At 35.6% G+C, this 27,548-nt stretch overlaps 1 protein-coding gene and 1 pseudogene across 1 annotated transcript in view; both read right to left on the bottom strand.

Annotated features, from left to right (window-relative positions):
- Positions 1–663: 663 nt before the first annotated feature.
- Positions 664–4,846, bottom strand: LOC149733353 (uncharacterized; annotated as a pseudogene).
- A 145-nt stretch (positions 4,847–4,991) lies between these two features.
- LOC149733352 (nuclear pore complex protein Nup98-Nup96-like) overlaps positions 4,992–27,548 on the bottom strand; it is a 30,741-nt gene continuing 8,184 nt past the window's right edge. Inside the window, exons 7-32 of the mRNA XM_089881992.1 lie at positions 27,377–27,547; positions 27,239–27,316; positions 26,849–26,987; positions 26,473–26,771; positions 25,184–25,258; positions 20,720–20,919; positions 20,515–20,665; positions 20,098–20,316; positions 19,909–20,047; positions 19,566–19,704; positions 13,423–13,600; positions 13,029–13,287; positions 12,915–12,979; positions 12,650–12,801; positions 12,408–12,599; positions 12,078–12,301; positions 11,655–11,912; positions 10,221–10,363; positions 10,019–10,159; positions 9,857–9,969; positions 9,442–9,654; positions 6,515–6,582; positions 5,951–6,128; positions 5,642–5,793; positions 5,308–5,431; positions 4,992–5,250 (exon numbers count right to left, since the gene is read on the bottom strand). Of these exons, the coding sequence (XP_089738118.1) occupies positions 6,519–6,582; positions 9,442–9,654; positions 9,857–9,969; positions 10,019–10,159; positions 10,221–10,363; positions 11,655–11,912; positions 12,078–12,301; positions 12,408–12,599; positions 12,650–12,801; positions 12,915–12,979; positions 13,029–13,287; positions 13,423–13,600; positions 19,566–19,704; positions 19,909–20,047; positions 20,098–20,316; positions 20,515–20,665; positions 20,720–20,919; positions 25,184–25,258; positions 26,473–26,771; positions 26,849–26,987; positions 27,239–27,316; positions 27,377–27,547 (3,612 nt within the window). The 3' untranslated portion in view covers positions 4,992–5,250; positions 5,308–5,431; positions 5,642–5,793; positions 5,951–6,128; positions 6,515–6,518. The remainder of the gene's footprint in view (positions 5,251–5,307; positions 5,432–5,641; positions 5,794–5,950; positions 6,129–6,514; positions 6,583–9,441; positions 9,655–9,856; positions 9,970–10,018; positions 10,160–10,220; positions 10,364–11,654; positions 11,913–12,077; positions 12,302–12,407; positions 12,600–12,649; positions 12,802–12,914; positions 12,980–13,028; positions 13,288–13,422; positions 13,601–19,565; positions 19,705–19,908; positions 20,048–20,097; positions 20,317–20,514; positions 20,666–20,719; positions 20,920–25,183; positions 25,259–26,472; positions 26,772–26,848; positions 26,988–27,238; positions 27,317–27,376; position 27,548) is intronic.

Raw genomic sequence — 27,548 nt, 5'->3', positions numbered from 1 at the left:
CTAACCCCTACCCTAACCCCTAACCCCTAACCCTAACCCTAACCCCTAACCCTAACCCCTAACCCCTAACCCCTAACCCCTAACCCCTAACCCCTAACCCTAACCCCTAACCCCTAACCCCTAACCCTAACCCCTAACCCCTAACCCCTAACCCTAACCCCTAACCCCTAACCCCTAACCCCTAACCCCTAACCCCTAACCCCTAACCCTAACCCCTAACCCCCTAACCCCCCTAACCCCTAACCCCTAACCCCTAACCCCTAACCCTAACCCCTAACCCCTAACCCCTAACCCCTAACCCCTAACCCCTAACCCTAACCCCTAACCCTAACCCCTAACCCTAACCCCTAACCCCTAACCCCTAACCCCTAACCCCTAACCCCTAACCCCTAACCCCTAACCCAACCCCCAACCCCCAACCCCCAACCCCAACCCCCAACCCCAACCCCAACCCCCAACCCCAACCCCCAACCCCAACCCCAACCCCAACCCCTAACCCCTAACCCTAACCCCTAACCCTAACCCCTAACCCCTAACCCTAACCCCTAACCCCTAACCCCTAACCCCTAACCCCTAACCCCCTAACCCTTTCTCCATCCTTCGTTTTTCTAGATTAAAAAGGCGTTATTTTTACCCCTACATTCTGCCCATCGAACTCTGCTTCGGACTATTGCGCTCTTACTATAGCTTTCGATAATATCGTCGTATTGTTCTTGAGTTTGTACAATTTTACCCATCGTGCACTCATCGTGAGGTTGGGGTAGGTTTTGAAGATCCGCGAGTTTTTTTTCTAGGTTTGTCTGTCTAGCTTTTATTTTTCTGTTATTTTCGGAGGCGTATTTGATAATATTACCACGTATATTACATGCTTCTTAGAAGACCTGGGGGATACGGCACCATTATCGTTGTTTATCAGAAATTCCGCTTAGTGTTTTCGACGAATTTAGCATCTTCTAACAGTGCATTTTCCAGTAGCCTCTACCCCTGGGTATTTTATCAAGGTTGAGTACAAGTTTGACGATACAATGGTCCGACTGCGTGCTTGGAACAATGGTCTTTTGTAATATTTCGCTTGTGACGAGAACAAAGTCAAGCCAACTCGCCGTGTGCGGGCGTTTTTGCATGCGGGTGTATTGCTTGGAGTTTGGATGTTTGATGCGGAACACGTCGTATAGCTCGAGGTCATTCATTGCCTGTAATATGGTAGTTTTTGCGCGCCGGTTCCCGTGTTTTTCTCTCCCGCCGGTTTTGTCTAATTTATCATTAAGGACACAGTTAAAGTCACCGGCTATAATACAGTTTTCTATCCCGCTTTCCGCTTGTCTTTTTTGTTAATAGCGTAAATAGGTTGCCGTAAAACTGAGGGCTGTCTTGGTTTGGTCCATAGACATTGCACAACGTTAACCGCTGGTCAGTTATTTCGAGGTTCATGATTATATATCGTCCAAAGTTATCGACACATACGTCTTGTTTTGAGTAAGACAGTTTTTAAAAACAAAACCGCGGCTCCTTTGCTTTTTGTTGAGCTATGTGAGGCTAAGACTTCTCCACCCCATTCTAATACTCATTGCCTGAGACATGATGCTGTTGTGTGCGTTTCTTGCAGGCAAATAATATCAAACTTTTTTTGGCGTAGAAAATAAAAAATACTGCGTCGTTTTCGAGGGTTTTGCAACATTGTACGTGATTAAACTAAGACCACATTCGCACTGATATTTTCCGATTCCATAATCTGACACGTTTTTCCCCCGCAGCTACAGTGGACTAATTTAGCATTGCAGGCATTATTAACACAATAAGATGTCATGGTTCGTTTTGGGATAGAATTTACTGTTTTACATATACAAGTCATTGAGTACCTTTTACACTATGTATTCAAGTGTTCCTTCATCGGTCTGAAACTCCGGTTGAAAAATGTGACAGCATTTTTCTCATCGGTAGGTGGCGGATGGAGCAGTTGATTGTCACCGTCACAATCCTAAATTCCGTTGAACAAGAAGTTGTGTTTTGGTCGTAGCCCTCTACCTCACATTTAGGACAAGAAACTGGTATTTTGAATTCTCTGAGACTTATCGACTTTAGGCGTTGGTTTCATTTCGTTGTTTTGATTTCCATCAGGTAGTCTTGATTTTAGGTTGCTACTTTCGCCAGAAGCGACGGTGGTGCTTTGGTTCTCCATTCTGCTTGCTTCTCTCCTTTATTTCTCCATCTGCGGCGGTGAATTTGCTACCACTCTTAACGGTTTCGGGGCATTCTTGGTTTTTCTCGTTTCTTTTGTTGGTAAGCTTTGGATTTTATTCTTTCCTTTTAGAGCAGTTTTGCTGTTCATGCCCAACTTTTGTGCAATACTTGCACGTTATTTGTTGCTGTTATACGTGCAGTAGAATTACGTGCATATACGTGCACTCGTAGTTGTTTATGGTAATATAACTTGGGAGTGGATTCTTTTCAATATCGGCTCTATCAAGCGTGAGAATTCGCATTCCTGTTAATAAGCCATTTCTATCCTTTCTATGTTGGATATGTTTAACTTCTCCGCATCTGTTCTGGAATTCGGATTTAATGACCTCATTAGGGAAAATATTGGCACCCGTCCTACCGCCACTTTCACTTTATCCGACTCATAAAGTCTCCAATACAACTTTTCTTGTAGTACATGTAACATCTATTAGGTTCTCTTTTCTTTCCGAGATTCCGATCAAATTTTTAACTGGGTATTTTTCTTATGATTTTGATGACATATTCTCTTTTACTTTGATCCTTAGTTTTGAAGCTAAGGCAGGTGGGTCTCTTCAAATAACCTACGCCTTTTTGATGCACAACTTGCGCAAAGCGTGGACCTTCATACATGACCTTTAGTGTCCGCTCGTTACGAGCGCTAACGTAGAACAAGAGATCAAAGATCTAATGCGTGAGCACGTCGATCATAAACTAATTAGCATAGCAATAATTAACCATTTTAGTACAACGGTCGAATAGGCGCGATCAAAACTTTTAATGCATCTCCACTTAAATGAAAATAGTTTGATTCAGGCGTGAATCGATGTAAGGATTCCTTATCTCACCAACACGTGCCCTCCAAATTCCCAGACAACATAAGCGCGTCCGACCAATATAGGAGTCTAATACTATATATACTTTTTATTTATATTTGCACACTAACGTAAACAAAGCCAAAAGTTACTGATTACTGTGTTACTAACGGGTTCCCGATGCATGGCAGTTTACTTGACTCGCAAGCGTTATAATCATTAATTACTCATTAATTGGACGATATAAGGCTAAGCTTAGGCAGAGATAACGTATCGAATACAACCGATTAATCAATGTTATAGTACATTTTAAGTATGAGTTAGCGCCTACATATAATCGTTAATTACTCGTCAAATATAGGCGGTCGTATGCAGTATAGTTTATAAAACTATGCTTTGTTCAAAGCACTTTATAGATTGCAATCATTTAATTAAAGTTTAAGATGCATTTTGAATTTGGCGCATTTGATCAAACAGTAAAGTAATCGTTATTTAATCGCTAATTATGCGGTTTCAATTCTGAAAAATCCAGTACAGGTTCTTGCATAGTTCTGTTAGCATCGCAATTTAGCGTAACTGTTTAAGATTTAGTTATTATGTTTTCAGCTATTATCATTGTTCTGTTTGTTAGCGACTGAACATAATTTTGTCCTGCGCCATGGCTCAGTGGTTTAGGCGCGTTTGGTTTTCAATGCTCGACGGCGGTACAAACACTGATCGGCGTATGAGTCCTTGGGCAAGACACTAAACAGACATTGCTCCAGTCGAGCGGTCACCAATGGGTTGTCCAAATTAACAGTCATATACAGGGAAAATAATTACCCACAAAGTTGCATATATGTGTTGACTCGCTGCCCAGACGAGGATAAACCTTCTGTAGAAGCGCGTCCGGTTGTGACGTTGTGAGTACGAGTGTAGTTCTTGAATTATGTTCGCGAATCGTGTGAGAACGAGTTCGCAGAAACAGTCCACAGATGGAGTCCCACGGGACCGAAATCGGGAAATTTTGATGGTCGGAACGGAGAACGAGTTCGCGTTGACTCTCTAAACCTAGCTTACTTGCAATCTGGCTGATTTGGCTCTTGTTTAAATCTGGCTATCGTGTGTGGTTCGCGTTATCGTCAAGACATCTGTATATATTCATCAAGTGGGGAGCATTAATTAAGTTAAAGACAGCAGTCGCTTATTCTTTATACGACTAAAACTGCAGCCGCGTTCAAGTTGTAACCTGAGATTTTTAGGAATTAAAGTCTCGAAATGTTTTTTTTGTCTAAATTTAGTTTCAGGGCATAGATTTCGCGATTTGAACACAGCTAAAAATGAGTAGAACGCGCAACTGCCCAAAACCGTGATGTTTTCTTTTTTCTATTTACGTGACCGCCAACTCCGTCCCCATTTCGCTTGGTCTCCATTGTAAAAGATAGGCGCACAGTGATTTTAAGAGGTTCTAGGTGTTTATATTAAAAATTACACCAACTATTTAGGTTTAATAGGCCGGTTTAGTTTGTGGTAGGTTAACGCTTACACTTTGGCGCTTATTTACGAAATTTAAATATTAAAAAAAATAATTAAAAACCTTTAAATAAACGGTTTGTTAGAAATATATATATTAGAAAATAGTAGTTTTATTCTATGAGTTTAAATTAAGTCAAAATACGAAGAAAAAAAACATAAAACGCCCTCGACGTCATTGACTACAATAGAAAACGAGAACGACCCGCGAAAGAGAGAGTGCATCATGCTCTCTCCTTTGCCGACATCAGAGATGCGCGTTCTATTGTTTTTTATTTCTGTGGATTTGAAACGAAATTGAAAACGTTTTTTTTCCGTTTAAAGGCAAAAATGCATTGATGAACAAGCCCTAACTTCTAGTAGAGTTTGTGACTTCAATTTCTAAATCACCAACCGGCAAAATATTACGGAATTAGGAGATTTTCAAAAGTCTACTAGACTATGATGTAATAATGCCAAATATGTTTATTCACGATGTACAGAATTATGATGTCATAATAAAAAGTTGGCCGTGTTATTTACAATTATTACATCATAATTTAAATAAACAATTGTTGGAAATATTTGTCAGAAATTTCTTTGAGTTCCTGCATGGCGTAAACCTCCGGTAACTTTGGCTCCACCTGGTGTTCAAACATTGGTCCATCATCCTGCTGCATGGTGGCAGTAATGAGCCGGTGGAAATTCATTGTTTGCTTTGCCATTTCTATGAAATATTACATCATCATAATAATAAGTTACAAACATGAAAAAGCTTCCAAACCTGATTGTGCAAGACAATGCATCGAATTACGGGGATTAAATTTTGATATTTCACGCGATAATGTCGTCACGTCTTGAAGCGCGTCTTCAAATATTGTTGACAATTCCCATTGTGATGCATCTATCTGTAACAACTATGATGTCATAATCAAACTAGGATGCCATAATCAAACTATGATGTCATAATCAACTATGATGTAATAATCAACTATGATGTCATAATCAACTATGATGTAATAATTAAACTATGATGCCATAATCAAACTATGATGTCATAATCAACTATGATGTAATAATCAAACTATGATGTCATAATCAACTATGATGTCACAAACCTCTTGTAACCTTTTGACCTTATATTGCATTGTGACGTAATCAAGGAATATTTTCCCCTCGTTCGACCAATCAACAATTTGTGTTCGTTCATGCGTGTCCAATCTTTTTAGAACATTTTGGATGTCCGAGAGTTTTCCGTGAACTAGCCAATCTATAGAAAAAATATACACCATAGAAACAATATATACACGAATACACCATAGAAACAATATGTACACGAATACACCATAGAAACAATATGTACACCATAGAAACAATATATACACCACAGAAGCAATATATACACCATAGAAACAATATATACAAACCTGCAACCACATACTCCATGAACATAGCATGCCCCGCCCCCCACACGCCTCCCTCAATCAAACTCAAGGCACAATCCTCGTATTGGAACGAATATTTTAAATATAAAGCCCTCGATTCATGAAGCCACGCAACGGGGACCCCAAGAACGTCAACTACGTATTTCTCTTTATGTAGTGCCTGGAACATAGATATCATATTCAAGTAAACATGGAAATAATATAAACATAGAAACATTATAAACATAGAAATATTATGACCATAGAAATCATATAAACATGGAAATATTATGACCATAGAAATATTATAAACATGGAAATAATACAAACATAGAAATATTATAAATATAGAAATATTATGAACATAGAAATATTATAAACATAGAAATATTATAAATATAGAAATATTATAAATATAGAAATATTAAAAACATAGAAATATTATTAACATAGAAATATTATAAATATAGAATATTATAAATATAGAATATTACAAATATAGAAATATTATAAACATAGAAATAATATGAACATAGAAATACTATTAACATAGAAATAGTATAATACCGTCTCATTGGTTGGGATGGAGGTCACATGACGCGAAATGAGATTTTTTTACCAAAGTTTCGCGATATCTGTAAATTATGACATCATCAATATATGAGATCATGTACATACATAAGCACACAACCCACCTATCATCATGTACATAAACACACAACCCACCTATCATCATGTACATAAACACACAACCCACCTATCATCATGTATATAAACACACAACCCACCTATCATCATGTACATAAACACACAACCCACCTATCATTATGTACATAAACACACAACCCACCTATCATCATGTACATAAACACACAACCCACCTATCATCATGTATATAAACACACAACCCACCTATCATCATGTACATAAACACACAACCCACCTATCATTATGTACATAAGCACACAACCCACCTATCCTCATGTACATAAACACACAACCCACCTATCATCATGTATATAAACACACAACCCACCTATCATCATGTACATAAGCACACAACCCACCTAACATCATGTACATAAGCACACAACCCACCTATCATCATGTACATACATAAGCACACAACCCACCTATCACCATGTACATAAACACACAACCCACCTATCATCATGTACATACATAAGCACACAACCCACCTATCATCATGTACATAAACACACAACCCACCTATCATCATGTACATAAACACACAACCCACCTATTATCATGTACATAAGCACACAACCCACCTATCATCATGTACATAAGCACACAACCCACCTATCATCATGTACATAAACACACAACCCACCTATCACCATGTACATAAACACACAACCCATCTATCATCATGTACATAAACACACAACCCACCTATCATCATGTACATAAACACACAACCCACCTAACATCATGTACATAAACACACAACCCACCTATCATCATGTACATAAACACACAACCCACCTATCATCATGTACATAAACACACAACCCACCTATCATCATGTACATAAACACACAACCCACCTAACATCATGTACATAAACACACAACCCACCTATCACCATGTACATAAACACACAACCCACCTATCATCATGTACATAAACACACAACCCACCTATCATCATGTACATACATAAGCACACAACCCACCTATCATCATGTACATAAACACACAACCCACCTATCATCATGTACATAAGCACACAACCCACCTATCATCATGTACATAAACACACAACCCACCTATCATCATGTACATAAGCACACAACCCACCTAACATCATGTACATAAACACACAACCCACCTATCATCATGTACATAAGCACACAACCCACCTATCACCATGTACATAAACACACAACCCACCTAACATCATGTACATAAACACACAACCCACCTATCACCATGTACATACATAAGCACACAACCCACCTATCATCATGTACATAAACACACAACCCACCTATCATCATGTACATAAACACACAACCCACCTATCATCATGTACATAAGCACACAACCCACCTATCATCATGTACATACATAAGCACACAACCCACCTATCACCATGTACATAAACACACAACCCACCTAACATCATGTACATAAACACACAACCCACCTATCATCATGTACATAAGCACACAACCCACCTAACATCATGTACATAAACACACAACCCACCTATCATCATGTACATACATAAGCACACAACCCACCTATCACCATGTACATACACACACAACCCACCTATCACCATGTACATACATAACCACACAACCCACCTATCATCATGTACATAAACACACAACCCACCTATCATCATGTACATAAACACACAACCCACCTATCATCATGTACATAAGCACACAACCCACCTATCATCATGTACATAAACACACAACCCACCTATCAACATGTACATAAACACACAACCCACCTATCATCATGTACATAAGCACACAACCCACCTATCATCATGTACATAAGCACACAACCCACTTATCATCATGTACATAAACACACAACCCACCTATCAACATGTACATAAACACACAACCCACCTATCATCATGTACATAAGCACACAACCCACCTATCATCATGTACATAAGCACACAACCCACCTACCTATCATCATGTATATAAACACACAACCCACCTATCATCATGTACATAAACACACAACCCACCTATCATCATGTACATAAACACACAACCCACCTATCATCATGTACATAAACACACAACCCACCTATCATCATGTATATAAGCACACAACCCACCTATCATCATGTACATACATAAGCACACAACCCACCTATCACCATGTACATAAACACACAACCCACCTATCATCATGTACATAAACACACAACCCACCTATCACCATGTACATAAACACACAACCCACCTATCACCATGTACATAAACACACAACCCACCTATCATCATGTACATAAGCACACAACCCACCTATCATCATGTACATAAGCACACAACCCACCTATCATCATGTACATACATAAGCACACAACCCACCTATCACCATGTACATAAACACACAACCCACCTATCATCATGTACATAAACACACAACCCACCTATCACCATGTACATAAACACACAACCCACCTATCACCATGTACATAAACACACAACCCACCTATCATCATGTACATAAGCACACAACCCACCTATCATCATGTACATAAACACACAACCCACCTATCACCATGTACATAAACACACAACCCACCTATCATCATGTACATAAACACACAACCCACCTATCACCATGTACATAAGCACACAACCCACCTATCATCATGTACATAAACACACAACCCACCTATCATCATGTACATAAACACACAACCCACCTATCATCATGTACATAAGCACACAACCCACCTATCATCATGTATATAAACACACAACCCACCTATCATCATGTACATGCATAAGCACGTATACACCGTGCTCCCACAATCCACAAGCCTCCAGTTGGGTCGCATACGAAACATGAAGTCTCTCTGCCGCACTCATGTGGTAACCAACGGCCGATAATAGTCGCCATACCAACCATGAAGTTCTATAATCGAGTTTGTCGGCAACGATCGACGATGGACACAAGGTTTTCTCCATGTTGTGTGACCTGTTAAATGCATGTTATTTATCACACATGACACACAAATATAACAACCCACCTCTTACAATACAATAATAACAAATGATAGGAACAAATATAACAACTCACCTCTTACAATACAATAATAACAAATGATAGGAACAAATATAACAACCCACCTCTTACAATACAATAATAACAGATGATAGGAACAAATATAACAACCCACCTCTTACAATACAATAATAACAAATGATACAAAACATCTCGAACTCCATCGTTTCTTCCATCCATATAATGTGGTATAGGGGCCACACTGTATACCGAGTGCTCACTACTGCCCTAAAGTGGTGGGAATGTAACTTACGCAACGTAGAATCAATACACGAACCTTCCATGAAGTTTTATACAACTCCACAGCATCATCTAGTGGTGAAAGTGGGTCCGAGATAAAATTAAGATGAACCAACAACGAACGTTTCCAATCCAACCCCTCGCAACAATTCATCTTGCCCCGACTTGATAACCATACCTATGATGTCATAATATGTGTTATGATGACATAATATACATGTATTATGATGTCATAATACCGGTTTAGCAGCGAGCATAGAATAAAGTTTGATTATGACATCACTAAGATGACAATCAACTTTTGAATCTTCCCACTCGATCAGTTGCTTGGCAACAGCGACACGCGATGAAACGGAAGCGTTTGATTGGCCGACCAGCATCGCTAGGTGGGGTTGCCTATAAGTAATAAACATATGTATGTACAACACACACCATGAACCCCCCAACCCCTCACCTCGTTCCAACAACACCCGCATAATCCCTGCTTCATACACACCATGAACCCCCCAACCCCTCATCTCGTTCCAACAACACCCGCATAATCCTTGCTTCATACACACCATGAACCCCCCAACCCCTCATCTCGTTCCAACAACACCCGCATAATCCTTGCTTCATACACACCATGAACCCCCCAACCCCTCATCTCGTTCCAACAACACCCGCATAATCCTTGCTTCATACACACCATGAACCCCCCAACCCCTCACCTCGTTCCAACAACACCCGCATAACCCTTGCTTCATACACACCATGAACCCCCCAACCCCTCACCTCGTTCCAACAACACCCGCATAATCCCCCTTGCTTCACACACCATGAACCCCCCCAACCCCTTACCTCGTTCCAACAACACCCGCATAATCCTTGCTTCATACACACCATGAACCCCCCAACCCCTCACCTCGTTCCAACAACACCCGCATAATCCTTGCTTCATACACACCATGAACCCCCCAACCCCTCATCTCGTTCCAACAACACCCGCATAATCCTTGCTTCATACACATCATGAACCCCCCAAGCCCTCACCTCGTTCCAACAACACTCGCATAATCCTTGCTTCATACACACCATGAACCCCCAACCCCTCACCTCGTTCCAACAACACCCGCATAATCCTTGCTTCATACACACCATGAACCCCCCAACCCTCACCTCGTTCCAACAACACCCGCATAATCCTTGCTTCATACACACCATGAACCCCCCCAACCCCTCACCTCGTTCCAACAACACCCGCATAATCCTTGCTTCATACACACCATGAACCCCCCCAACCCCTCACCTCGTTCCAACAACACCCGCATAATCCTTGCTTCATACACATCATGAACCCCCCAACCCCTCACCTCGTTCCAACAACACCCGCATAATCCTTGTTTCACACACACCATGAACCCCCCAACCCCTCACCTCGTTCCAACAACACCCGCATAATCCTTGCTTCATACACACCATGAACCCCCCAACCCCTCACCTCGTTCCAACAACACCCGCATAATCCTTGCTTCATACACACCATGAACCCCCCAACCCCTCACCTCGTTCCAACAACACCCGCATAATCCTTGCTTCATACACACCATGAACCCCCCAACCCCTCACCTCGTTCCAACAACACCCACATAATCCTTGCTTCATACACACCATGAACCCCCCCAACCCCTCACCTCGTTCCAACAACACCCGCATAGCCTCCCCTTGCTTCCCCGAACAAATAAGTTGATAAACATCGACCAACGAGCCGTCGTCATTGGTTGGAACACGGTGGCCAATCAGAACGTCTGATTTCACGGAATCGTTCAACCATGACTTGAGCAATTGTTTACGACGTGAAGTTAAAATATACGAGTCATGCAATGGTGAGTCGGCATTTCCCCATAATGCGTCGCATAATCCGAACACTAGGTGGTACAAGTGAGCTGTGGCTGTAAAAGTATTATGATGTCACACATGTTGTTATGATGTCACACATGTCGTTATGATGTCACACATGTTGTTATGATGTCACACATGTTGTTATGATGTCACATATGTCGTTATGATGTCACACATGTCGTTATGATGTCACACATGTCGTTATGATGTCATACTTGAGGGTTGGTTATCTTCAAGCGACGATCGCCACCAATCATCGACGAGTTCTTTAAATTCATCGATTATAAGATTTCCATTTTGTGGGGAATACCGGGGTATTTGAAAATCTCCTACATCCCAACTGCTATGCTTGAGCGAACATTCTAATAATGGAACGTCCTTTGTGATGTCATAATCGTGGTTGATTGTTTGAATGTTAACAACAAATTCCTTGTCGAAACTATAATGATAGAAATACTATAATAAAAATTATATTTAATAATATCATAATAGAAATATTATATCGATGGAAATATTAAAATAAATAATTAAAATATTATGACTACCTTGACCTTTTGACCCCTGTGTGAACGAAGGTTAGGTCATGTGACCATCCTACTCGGCAAGAACGAGGATGACAAACATCCAAGTTCTTTGGTGTTTCTATGTTTGTAGATCCCATACAACGAGGTTTGCGACATAAAGATGTTATCGGGGGAATGTTAGCTCGACGACGAGCACGAGGTGTGTCAACCAACCTATGATTATGATGTCATAATGTGTTTGTTTATGTAACAAAGATATTTACGTTGGTCTGGTTTGAGATGGACTGGGGTTGGTGGTTGGTGGGTCGATGGGTTTCGGATCCAACTTCTTTTTGTTGGTCGGAGGTTTTAACATCGACACCACTAGGGGGGGTGAGGGAGCCTCCTCATCAATGAAGAACGATGCTTTCATCGACTGTGATGTCATAATAATAAGTGGAAGAGGTTTTTCTTGTTTGATCTTTCATCGGCGGAAACACCAAGACCACATAAACACACGAACCACACAACAATAGAAATAATATAAACCTGTACTCGACGTGCGTTGACTCCCATCGCTTGCGCCACCCGGTGGGAAGAAGGCAACAATTCATCTGTGATGTCATCAATCATTATGATGTCATAATATATTGAATTATTTACCTTTGTTCGTTTCCATGGCTACGTCTCCTGCTTCTATATTGATGATGTCATTGTTAATGACATCATAACTTTTGATATCATCACCAGCCCTGATGACATCACCACCTTTGATGACCTCACCGCCTTTGATGATATCACCATTTTTGATGACATCACCATTTTTGATGACATCACCACTTTTGATGACCTTATGTTTTGTGACATCATCATCAGATTCTGCGTCACTCTCAGGAAGTCCATATTTTGAGAAGTGGTTAACCTAGTGACATCATACATAGTGACATCATAGATGGTGACATCATAGATAGTGATATCATAGATAGTGACATCATAGATGGTGACATCATAGATGGTGACATCATAGATGGTGACATTATACATAGTGACATCATACCTGAAACACCCATGATCCTGAGTCAACATGGTAGTCCTTGAACCTCGCACCCATCTTGTTCGTGGTTTGTTCCAACTTTTGTTCCCATTTCATATTAACCAATCGTTCGGGGGAAGTTACGGGTGCTCGCGTTGATTTGTCATTCGGCCAGACACAATCTAACGTAACTTCCGCTCGTCTGTTGGTGGTGGGTTGCATTAAATATCTACTACAATATGAAACACACAGTCACAAATACATATGAAACACACAGTCACAAATACATATGAAACACCCAGTCACAAATACATATGAAACACACAGTCACAAATACATATGAAACACATAGTCACAAATACATATGAAACACCCAGTCACAAATACATATGAAACACACAGTCACAAATACTTATGAAACACACAGTCACAAATACATATGAAACACACAGTCACAAATACATATGAAACACACAGTCACAAATACATATGAAACACCCAGTCACAAACACATATGAAACACACAGTCACAAATACATATGAAACACACAGTCACAAATACATATGAAACACCCAGTCACAAATACATATGAAACACACAGTCACAAATACTTATGAAACACACAGTCACAAATACATATGAAACACACAGTCACAAATACATATGAAACACACAGTCACAAATACATATGAAACACACAGTCACAAATACATATGAAACACACAGTCACAAATACTTATGAAACACACAGTCACAAATACATATGAAACACACAGTCACAAATACTTATGAAACACACAGTCACAAATACATATGAAACACACAGTCACAAATACTTATGAAACACACAGTCACAAATACATATGAAACACACAGTCACAAATACATATGAAACACACAGTCACAAATACTTATGAAACACACAGTCACAAATACATATGAAACACACAGTCACAAATACATATGAAACACCCAGTCACAAATACATATGAAACACACAGTCACAAATACATATGAAACACACAATCACAAATACATATGAAACACCCAGTCACAAATACATATGAAACACACAGTCACAAATACTTATGAAACACACAGTCACAAATACATATGAAACACACAGTCACAAATACTTATGAAACACACAGTCACAAATACATATGAAACACACAGTCACAAATACATATGAAACACCCAGTCACAAATACATATGAAACACACAGTCACAAATACTTATGAAACACCCAGTCACAAATACATATGAAACACACAGTCACAAATACATATGAAACACACAGTCACAAATACATATGAAACACCCAGTCACAAATACATATGAAACACACAGTCACAAATACATATGAAACACCCAGTCACAAATACATATGAAACACACAGTCACAAATACTTATGAAACACACAGTCACAAATACATATGAAACACACAGTCACAAATACATATGAAACACACAGTCACAAATACTTATGAAACACACAGTCACAAATACATATGAAACACACAGTCACAAATACATATGAAACACACAGTCACAAATACATATGAAACACACAGTCACAAGTACATATGAAACACACAGTCACAAATACTTATGAAACACACAGTCACAAATACATATGAAACACACAGTCACAAATACATATGAAACACACAGTCATAAATACATATGAAACACACAGTCACAAATACAAATGCTTATGAAACACACAGTCACAAATACATATGAAACACCCAGTCACAAATACATATGAAACACACAGTCACAAATACATATGAAACACAAAGTCACAAATACAAATGCTTATGAAACACACAGTCACAAATACATATGAAACACACAGTCACAAATACATATGAAACACCAGTCACAAACACATATGAAACACACAGTCACAAATACATATGAAACACCCAGTCACAAATACATATGAAACACCAGTCACAAATACTTATGAAACACCCAGTCACAAATACATATGAAACACACAGTCACAAATACTTATGAAACACACAGTCACAAATACATATGAAACACCCAGTCACAAATACATATGAAACACACAGTCACAAATACTTATGAAACACACAGTCACAAATACATATGAAACACACAGTCACAAATACATATGAAACACCCAGTCACAAATACTTATGAAACACACAGTCACAAATACATATGAAACACACAGTCACAAATACTTATGAAACACACAGTCATAAATACATATGAAACACACAGTCACAAATACATATGAAACACACAGTCATAAATACATATGAAACACCCAGTCACAAATACATATGAAACACACAGTCACAAATACTTATGAAACACACAGTCACAAATACATATGAAACACACAGTCACAAATACATATGAAACACACAGTCACAAACACATATGAAACACACAGTCACAAATACATATGAAACACACAGTCACAAATACATATGAAACACCCAGTCACAAATACAAATGCTTATAAAAACACCCAGTCACAAACACATATGAAACACACAGTCATAAATACATATGAAACACACAGTCACAAATACATATGAAACACCCAGTCACAAATACTTATGAAACACACAGTCACAAATACATATGAAACACCCAGTCACAAATACATATGAAACACACAGTCACAAATACATATGAAACACCCAGTCATAAATACATATGAAACACACAGTCATAAATACATATGAAACACCCAGTCACAAATACTTATGAAACACACAGTCACAAATACAAATGCTTATGAAACACACAGTCACAAATACATATGAAACACCCAGTCACAAATACATATGAAACACACAGTCACAAATACATATGAAACACCCAGTGACAAATACATATGAAACACCAGTCACAAATACTTATGAAACACCCAGTCACAAATACATATGAAACACACAGTCACAAATACTTATGAAACACACAGTCATAAATACATATGAAACACACAGTCACAAATACATATGAAACACCCAGTCACAAATACTTATGAAACACACAGTCAAAAATACATATGAAACACACAGTCACAAATACATATGAAACACACAGTCACAAATACTTATGAAACACACAGTCACAAATACATATGAAACACCCAGTCACAAACACATATGAAACACCCAGTCACAAATACATATGAAACACCCAGTCACAAATACATATGAAACACCCAGTCACAAACACATATGAAACACCCAGTGACAAATACATATGAAACACCAGTCACAAATACTTATGAAACACACAGTCACAAATACTTATGAAACACACAGTCACAAATACATATGAAACACACAGTCACAAATACTTATGAAACACACAGTCACAAATACATATGAAACACACAGTCACAAATACATATGAAAAACACAGTCACAAATACTTATGAAACACACAGTCACAAATACATATGAAACACACAGTCACAAATACATATGAAACACACAGTCACAAATACATATGAAACACACAGTCACAAATACATATGAAAAACACAGTCACAAATACTTATGAAACACACAGTCACAAATACATATGAAACACACAGTCACAAATACATATGAAAAACACAGTCACAAATACTTATGAAACACACAGTCACAAATACATATGAAACACACAGTCACAAATACTTATGAAACACACAGTCACAAATACATATGAAACACACAGTCACAAGTACATATGAAACACATAGTCACAAATACATATGAAACACCCAGTGACAAATACATATGAAACACCCAGTCACAAATACATATGAAACACCCAGTCACAAATACATATGAAACACACAGTCACAAATACATATGAAAAACACAGTCACAAATACTTATGAAACACACAGTCACAAATACATATGAAACACACAGTCACAAATACATATGAAACACACAGTCACAAATACATATGAAACACCCTGTCACAAATACATATGAAACACACAGTCACAAATACTTATGAAACACACAGTCACAAATACATATGAAACACACAGTCACAAATACTTATGAAACACACAGTCACAAATACATATGAAACACACAGTCACAAATACTTATGAAACACACAGTCACAAATACATATGAAACACACAGTCACAAATACATATGAAACACACAGTCACAAATACATATGAAACACACAGTCACAAGTACATATGAAACACACAGTCACAAATACTTATGAAACACACAGTCACAAATACATATGAAACACACAGTCACAAATACATATGAAACACACAGTCATAAATACATATGAAACACACAGTCACAAATACAAATGCTTATGAAACACACAGTCACAAATACATATGAAACACCCAGTCACAAATACATATGAAACACACAGTCACAAATACATATGAAACACACAGTCACAAATACAAATGCTTATGAAACACACAGTCACAAATACATATGAAACACACAGTCACAAATACATATGAAACACCAGTCACAAACACATATGAAACACACAGTCACAAATACATATGAAACACCCAGTCACAAATACATATGAAACACCAGTCACAAATACTTATGAAACACCCAGTCACAAATACATATGAAACACACAGTCACAAATACTTATGAAACACACAGTCACAAATACATATGAAACACCCAGTCACAAATACATATGAAACACACAGTCACAAATACTTATGAAACACACAGTCACAAATACATATGAAACACACAGTCACAAATACATATGAAACACCCAGTCACAAATACTTATGAAACACACAGTCACAAATACATATGAAACACACAGTCACAAATACTTATGAAACACACAGTCATAAATACATATGAAACACACAGTCACAAATACATATGAAACACACAGTCATAAATACATATGAAACACCCAGTCACAAATACATATGAAACACACAGTCACAAATACTTATGAAACACACAGTCACAAATACATATGAAACACACAGTCACAAATACATATGAAACACACAGTCACAAATACATATGAAACACACAGTCACAAACACATATGAAACACACAGTCACAAATACATATGAAACACACAGTCACAAATACATATGAAACACCCAGTCACAAATACAAATGCTTATAAAAACACCCAGTCACAAACACATATGAAACACACAGTCATAAATACATATGAAACACACAGTCACAAATACATATGAAACACCCAGTCACAAATACTTATGAAACACACAGTCACAAATACATATGAAACACCCAGTCACAAATACATATGAAACACACAGTCACAAATACATATGAAACACCCAGTCATAAATACATATGAAACACACAGTCACAAATACATATGAAACACCCAGTCACAAATACTTATGAAACACACAGTCACAAATACAAATGCTTATGAAACACACAGTCACAAATACATATGAAACACCCAGTCACAAATACATATGAAACACACAGTCACAAATACATATGAAACACCCAGTGACAAATACATATGAAACACCAGTCACAAATACTTATGAAACACCCAGTCACAAATACATATGAAACACACAGTCACAAATACTTATGAAACACACAGTCATAAATACATATGAAACACACAGTCACAAATACATATGAAACACCCAGTCACAAATACTTATGAAACACACAGTCAAAAATACATATGAAACACACAGTCACAAATACATATGAAACACACAGTCACAAATACATATGAAACACCCAGTCACAAACACATATGAAACACCCAGTCACAAATACATATGAAACACCCAGTCACAAATACATATGAAACACCCAGTCACAAACACATATGAAACACCCAGTGACAAATACATATGAAACACCAGTCACAAATACTTATGAAACACACAGTCACAAATACATATGAAACACCCAGTCACAAATACATATGAAACACACAGTCACAAATACTTATGAAACACACAGTCAAAAATACATATGAAACACACAGTCACAAATACATATGAAACACACAGTCACAAATACATATGAAACACCCAGTCACAAATACATTATACATATGAAAAACACAGTCACAAATACATATGAAACACACAGTCACAAATACATATGAAACACCCAGTCACAAATACACTTACCTGTTTAATCCTTCCCCAACAGGAGGTTTACTTTGATCATCGGGATAAACCGTGATTTCCTTGCGTCGAATATGAACGATTGAATCCAAATCGAGGTTCGTGACGTCGACCTCGCCATCAAAGAAAACAGAACCGTAACCTGGGTTGGAGTTAAAACATAATTTATATAAAACATAACTATAAGTATCTTTGTTAGAAACTTATCCTGGATTATTAAAGTTGTTTATTTAAATAGGAATCAAACAATGATTTTTATTCAAGTTAATTGAACGTTTAAATTAGCAGGATGTGTAAAACAATCATACCAAGACAAACAATATTCACAAGTATAACTTCTACCCACCCTCCCTGCCCACAGTAAAGTCACGTACTTTACACACCCCCTCAGGGTCCGTACATTGAGCAAGTTCCACCAAGCTTGGTATCGTGAAATATCCCCTTCGAGTTAGGGTAATACCCGCCGGGTGCTTTTCATTAACAACCTGTTTAATATATTTAATAAAAACAAACAAAGAATATATTTGATTGTTACGTCATCAGTGTCTATTATGATGTCATCATCCATTGTTTTCAATCTTTCCTTAGTTGCCATGGGTGACGTCATGGTTGCCATGGGTGACATCATCGTTGCCCCGGATGTTGTCACGGTTGCCATGGGTGATGTCACGCGTGACCGCAAGTTAAGATCGACGATTGTGTCGTCAAAGTTACGGTTGGTTAAACGTGGAACAAACGGTCGTGCTTCAGTGACCTTGGAAGTATAACATAGACATCATATACAAACATAGACATCACATATACAAACATAGACATCACATATACAAACATAGACATCACATATACAAACATAGATATCATATATACAAACATAGACATCACATATACAAACATAGATATCACATATACAAACGTAGACATCACATATACAAACATAGATATTATATATTACCTGCTTTAAAGATGTTTCACCAGCTATCGTATCCTCGGCAATCAAATGTCCGACGTGCGCATGGGGTTCATGGGGTGACGACCCGTTAGAATGGGGGGTGCTTCCCCCAATATTAGGGGTAACCTTGATGGTGAGACGCTTCACACTTGACCTTCGAACACAAAGGTTAATTATCATATCAACAACCATTATCACATCACAATACCTGCCGACAAAACTACGGTTGCTAACGGCAACATCCTCGTCAGGTTCCACTCCAGCGAACAATTGATGAACTTTAGATTGACCCCCGAGTGACCCCTGTCGTGCTTTAGGCTTGATCTTAGTAGCCGGGTTGGGCGAGACCCGATATATGGGTGATTGTAACGCTGCTTGTTGGGCTATGGGGTTCGTCGGTTTCAAAAGCTGGGTGTATATCATAGATATCTTATATAACAACCATAGATATCATATATATATATATAACATAGATATCTTATATTAACATAGATATCTTATATTAACATAGATATCTTATATTAACATAGATATCATAATATTAACATAGATATCATAATATTAACATAGATATCATAATATTAACATAGATATCATAATATTAACATAGATATCATAATATTAACATAGATATCATAATATTAACATAGATATCATAATATTAACATAGATATCTTACATTAACATAGATATCTTACATTAACATAGATATCTTACATTAACATAGATATCATACATTAACATAGATATCTTACATTAACATAGATATCTTACATTAACATAGATATCTTACATTAACATAGATATCTTACATTAACATAGATATCTTACATTAACATAGATATCTTACATTAACATAGATATCTTATATTAACATAGATATCTTACATTAAACATAGATATCTTACATTAAACATAGATATCTTACATTAAACATAGATATCTTACATTAAACATAGATATCTTACATTAAACATAGATATCATACATTAAACATAGATATCATACATTAAACATAGATATCATACATTAAACATAGATATCATACATTAAACATAGATATCATACATTAAACATAGATATCATACATTAAACATAGATATCATACATTAAACATAGATATCATACATTAACATAGATATCTTACATTAAACATAGATATCTTACATTAAACATAGATATCTTACATTAAACATAGATATCTTACATTAAACATAGATATCTTACATTAAACATAGATATCTTACATTAAACATAGATATCATACATTAAACATAGATATCATACATTAAACATAGATATCATACATTAAACATAGATATCATACATTAAACATAGATATCATACATTAACATAGATATCATACATTAACATAGATATCTTACATTAACATAGATATCATACATTAACATAGATATCTTACATTAACATAGATATCTTACATTAACATAGATATCTTACATTAACATAGATATCTTACATTAACATAGATATCTTACATTAACATAGATATCTTACATTAACATAGATATCTTACATTAACATAGATATCTTACATTAACATAGATATCATACATTAAACATAGATATCATACATTAAACATAGATATCTTACATTAACATAGATATCTTACATTAACATAGATATCTTACATTAACATAGATATCTTACATTCTATCTTACATTAACATAGATATCTTATATTAACATAGATATCTTATATTAACATAGATATCTTATATTAACATAGATATCTTACATTAACATAGATATCTTACATTAACATAGATATCTTACATTAACATAGATATCTTACATTAACATAGATATCTTACATTAACATAGATATCTTACATTAACATAGATATCTTACATTAACAGAGATATCTTACATTAACATAGATATCTTACATTAACAGAGATATCTTACATTAACAGAGATATCTTACATTAACATAGATATCTTACATTACCATAGATTTCTTACATTCTTACATTACCATAGATATCTTACATTAACATAGATATCTTACATTAACATAAATATCTTACATTAACATAGATATCTTACATTAACATAGATATCTTACATTAACATAGATATCTTACATTAACATAGATATCTTACATTAACATAGATATCTTACATTAACATAGATATCTTACATTAACATAGATATCTTACATTAACATAGATATCTTACATTAACATAGATATCTTACATTAACATAGATATCTTACATTAACATAGATATCATACATTAACATAGATATCATACATTAACATAGATATCTTACATTAACATAGATATCTTACATTAACATAGATATCTTACATTAACATAGATATCTTACATTAACATAGATATCTTACATTAACATAGATATCTTACATTACCATGGATATCTTACATTAACATAGATATCTTACATTAAATCTTACATTAACATAGATATCATACATTAAACATAGATATCATACATTAAACATAGATATCATACATTAATATCTTATATTAAACATAGATATCATACATTAACATAGATATCATACATTAACATAGATATCATACATTAACATAGATATCATACATTAACATAGATATCTTATATTAACATAGATATCTTATATTAACATAGATATCTTATATTAACATAGATATCTTATATTAACATAGATATCTTATATTAACATAGATATCTTATATTAACATAGATATCTTATATTAACATAGATATCTTATATTAACATAGATATCTTATATTAACATAGATATCTTATATTAACATAGATATCTTACATTAACATAGATATCTTACATTAAACATAGATATCTTACATTAAACATAGATATCTTACATTAAACATAGATATCATACATTAACATAGATATCTTACATTAAACATAGATATCTTATATTAACACAGATATCTTATATTAACATAAATATCTTATATTAACATAGATATCTTACATTAAACATAGATATCTTACATTAAACATAGATATCATACATTAAACATAGATATCATACATTAAACATAGATATCATACATTAAACATAGATATCATACATTAAACATAGATATCATACATTAAACATAGATATCATACATTAAACATAGATATCATACATTAAACATAGATATCATACATTAAACATAGATATCATACATTAAACATAAATATCTTACATTAACATAGATATCTTACATTCTATCTTACATTAACATAGATATCTTATATTAACATAGATATCTTACATTAACATAGATATCTTACATTAACATAGATATCTTACATTAACATAGATATCTTACATTAACATAGATATCTTACATTAACATAGATATCTTACATTAACATAGATATCTTACATTAACATAGATATCTTACATTAACATAGATATCTTACATTAACATAGATATCTTACATTAACAGAGATATCTTACATTAACAGAGATATCTTACATTAACATAGATATCTTACATTACCATAGATTTCTTACATTCTTACATTACCATAGATATCTTACATTAACATAGATATCTTACATTAACATAGATATCTTACATTAACATAGATATCTTACATTAACATAGATATCTTACATTAACATAGATATCTTACATTAACATAGATATCTTACATTAACATAGATATCTTACATTAACATAGATATCTTACATTAACATAGATATCTTACATTAACATAGATATCTTACATTAACATAGATATCTTACATTAACATAGATATCTTACATTAACATAGATATCTTACATTAACATAGATATCTTATATTAACATAGATATCTTATATTAACATAGATATCTTATATTAACATAGATATCTTATATTAACATAGATATCTTATATTAACATAGATATCTTACATTAACATAGATTTCTTACATTAACATAGATATCTTACATTAACATAGATATCTTACATTAACATAGATATCTTACATTAAACATAGATATCTTACATTAACATAGATATCTTACATTAACATAGATATCTTATATTAAACATAGATATCTTATATTAACATAGATATCATATATTAACATAGATATCATATATTAACATAGATATCATATATTAACATAGATATCATATATTAACATAGATATCTTATATTAACATAGATATCTTACATTAACATAGATATCTTACATTAACATAGATATCTTACATTAACATAGATATCTTATGTTAACATAGATATCATATATTAACATAGATATCTTACATTAACATAGATATCTTACATTAACATAGATATCTTACATTAACATAGATATCTTACATTAACATAGATATCTTACATTAACATAGATATCTTACATTAACATAGATATCTTACATTAACATAGATATCTTACATTAACATAGATATCTTATATTAACATAGATATCTTACATTAACATAGATATCTTATATTAACATAGATATCATATATTAACATAGATATCTTATATTAACATAAATATCTTATATTAACATAGATATCATATATTAACATAGATATCTTATATTAACATAGATATCATATATTAACATAGATATCTTATATTAACATAGATAACTTATATATAACATAGATATCATATATATAACATAAATATCATATATTTACATAGATATCTTATATTAACCTCTTTTTTCTTCGCTGGATCACTTAAAGCATTCTTGAACAAGGGGGAATCCCCGAATGGTGCTGTCAACAATGCCTGTGTGACATAAATGTGTGACATAAACAATGTGTATTATGATGTCACTAACGTATTACGATGTCACTAACAATGTGTATTATGACATCATAAGTAGGGCTGTGGAAAAGTTAACAGTACGTTCGGTTAACCTCCAACAGAAAGTTCAAGTGGTTAACCGAACTATGACGTCATATACACGTATATCAATATCTTTATTTACACGAAAGGCGCGTGTTCGTTGTCAATCTCGATTGGTAATAGCGCAGGGTAACTAGTTTTGCAACATTATATTGGCGTAATAAACAACCTAAATGTTTCCCTCAGCCAAGCAGCATGTTTATTACGAAATAGCAGGCATTCACACGTGGATTCATTGTATCATAATAGCGATTATTTGACCTGGCAATTAATTGGGACATAATAGCAATTCACACGTTGATTATTTAGCCGGCAGGTGCTTTAAAGAACCTAAACACACCCAAATGTACATCGCTTTAATAGATAGAGTGTGTTTTTCTAATTCCAACGACACCTTACTTGTTTTAATCGGATCTGTATAACCAAAGATATTCCAGCTCAAACACCGTGAAATTCATAAAACTGATTTGAAAGTTGCGTGGGGAAAAAATTGAGAAGTGTACTACCCACGTGACAAATCATGTCACAAAACTGTTGAAGCGTGGCCGCTCTCATTCAGAAAGGCGAGAGGCAGTGTTTTTAGCAAAAACGAGAGAAGAAAAAAACGCAGGTTCCGCTTTTACGAAAGAATCGGTCACGTGACTAGTACGTTCCTACGTCACAATCACGGAGCTCGTAGTAAAAAAAGGATAGCGCTAGAGATCACTGTTGGAGGACGAATATCTCCGCCTATACTGGACCAATTTTAATAAGCAAAGTATTTTTGGAATCAATAAAACGGTCGCTATTTGAATTTACCACAAAAAAATGAAAGTAACGGGGAGTGTGTTTACGCTCTTTAAATAGGTGTGAATACGAATAAGAAAGCATTACTTTGACGTTAAGAACGTTTTGGCGTGTATTCCAAGCATAGTCCAAACGTACATCGTAAAGTTGCCTTTAAATTCGCGAAAGAAAAGCGATAAACAAGACGCTTTTATTAGGATTACACTTGCATCGGTTAACCGGTTAAAACTGAACGGTTAACGGTTAAACAAAAATAGGGAAAATCCACAGCCCTTGTCACTAACAATGTGTATTATGATGTCACTAACCTGTAACATCTCCACAGATTGCTGATTGGTCGACGGAACTAATGAAACAGCACCCCCGGTGGTAGATTGTTGTCCGAACATCGTACCAGCGTTAGTTGTCACCCCGAACCCACCGCCTGTACTACCCGTGTTGGCCCCCGCTGAGAAGTTAAACCCCCCAAACCCACCCCCAGTGTTGCCGAACCCACCAAATTTATTCCCAGTGTTACCAGTGTTTAAAGCAGTGTTGCCGAATAAACTACCGGTGTTGGTTGTTTTCGCCCCAAACCCCGTCTTGTTGCCTCCGAACAACGTGGAACCTGTAACATAGATATCATATATATAACATAGACCTCATATATATAACATAGATATCATATATAATGTTCAACCAAACCTGCATTTTGTCCGAACCCCCCCGACGATGAAAATAAATCACTCGAAGGTTTCGTTGCCGTTGGTTGTCCGAACAATCCACCTCCAAATCCACTAGATGTCACTGTTGTACCAAACCCACTCGTCTTGTTGCCAAACAACTGTGATGTCATAATGGTAGGTGTGATGTCATTATGGTGAGTATGATGTCATAAACCCATAATGGTAGGTGTGATGTCATAATAGTGGTTATGATGTCACAATGGTGGTTATGATGTCATAATATTGGTTATGATGTCATAATGGTGGTTATGATGTCATAATGGTAGGTGTGATGTCATAATAGTGGTTATGATGTCATAATGGTGGTTATGATGCCATAATAGTGGTTATGATGTCATAGCATACGTACCGGAGCACCAAACCCAGTGTTTCCCGATGTATTTGATCCGAACAATCCGCCAGCAGTGTTGCCGAACATGCTTCCAGCCTAACACAGTATAAGTTATATAAATATATATTAATATGCAAATTTATGAATTATGAATACCGGTTTAGCAGTGTTGCCGAACAGTGATGATGACGTAGTTGTTGCTGCACCGAAACTAAACCCACTGGCAGCACTGGTAGTTTGGAAAGGTTTTGATTGTTGAAACAAACCACCTGTTGTTGATGTGCTCGCTGTTCCAAATAACCCACCACTAGAGGTGCCAAACGCTGGC

The sequence above is a fragment of the Ciona robusta genome, chromosome 7 (genome assembly GCF_009617815.1).
Source record: "Ciona robusta chromosome 7, ASM961781v2".
Classification (NCBI taxonomy): Eukaryota; Metazoa; Chordata; class Ascidiacea; order Phlebobranchia; family Cionidae; genus Ciona; species Ciona robusta.
This window is presented reverse-complemented; position numbering and strand designations above follow the sequence as displayed.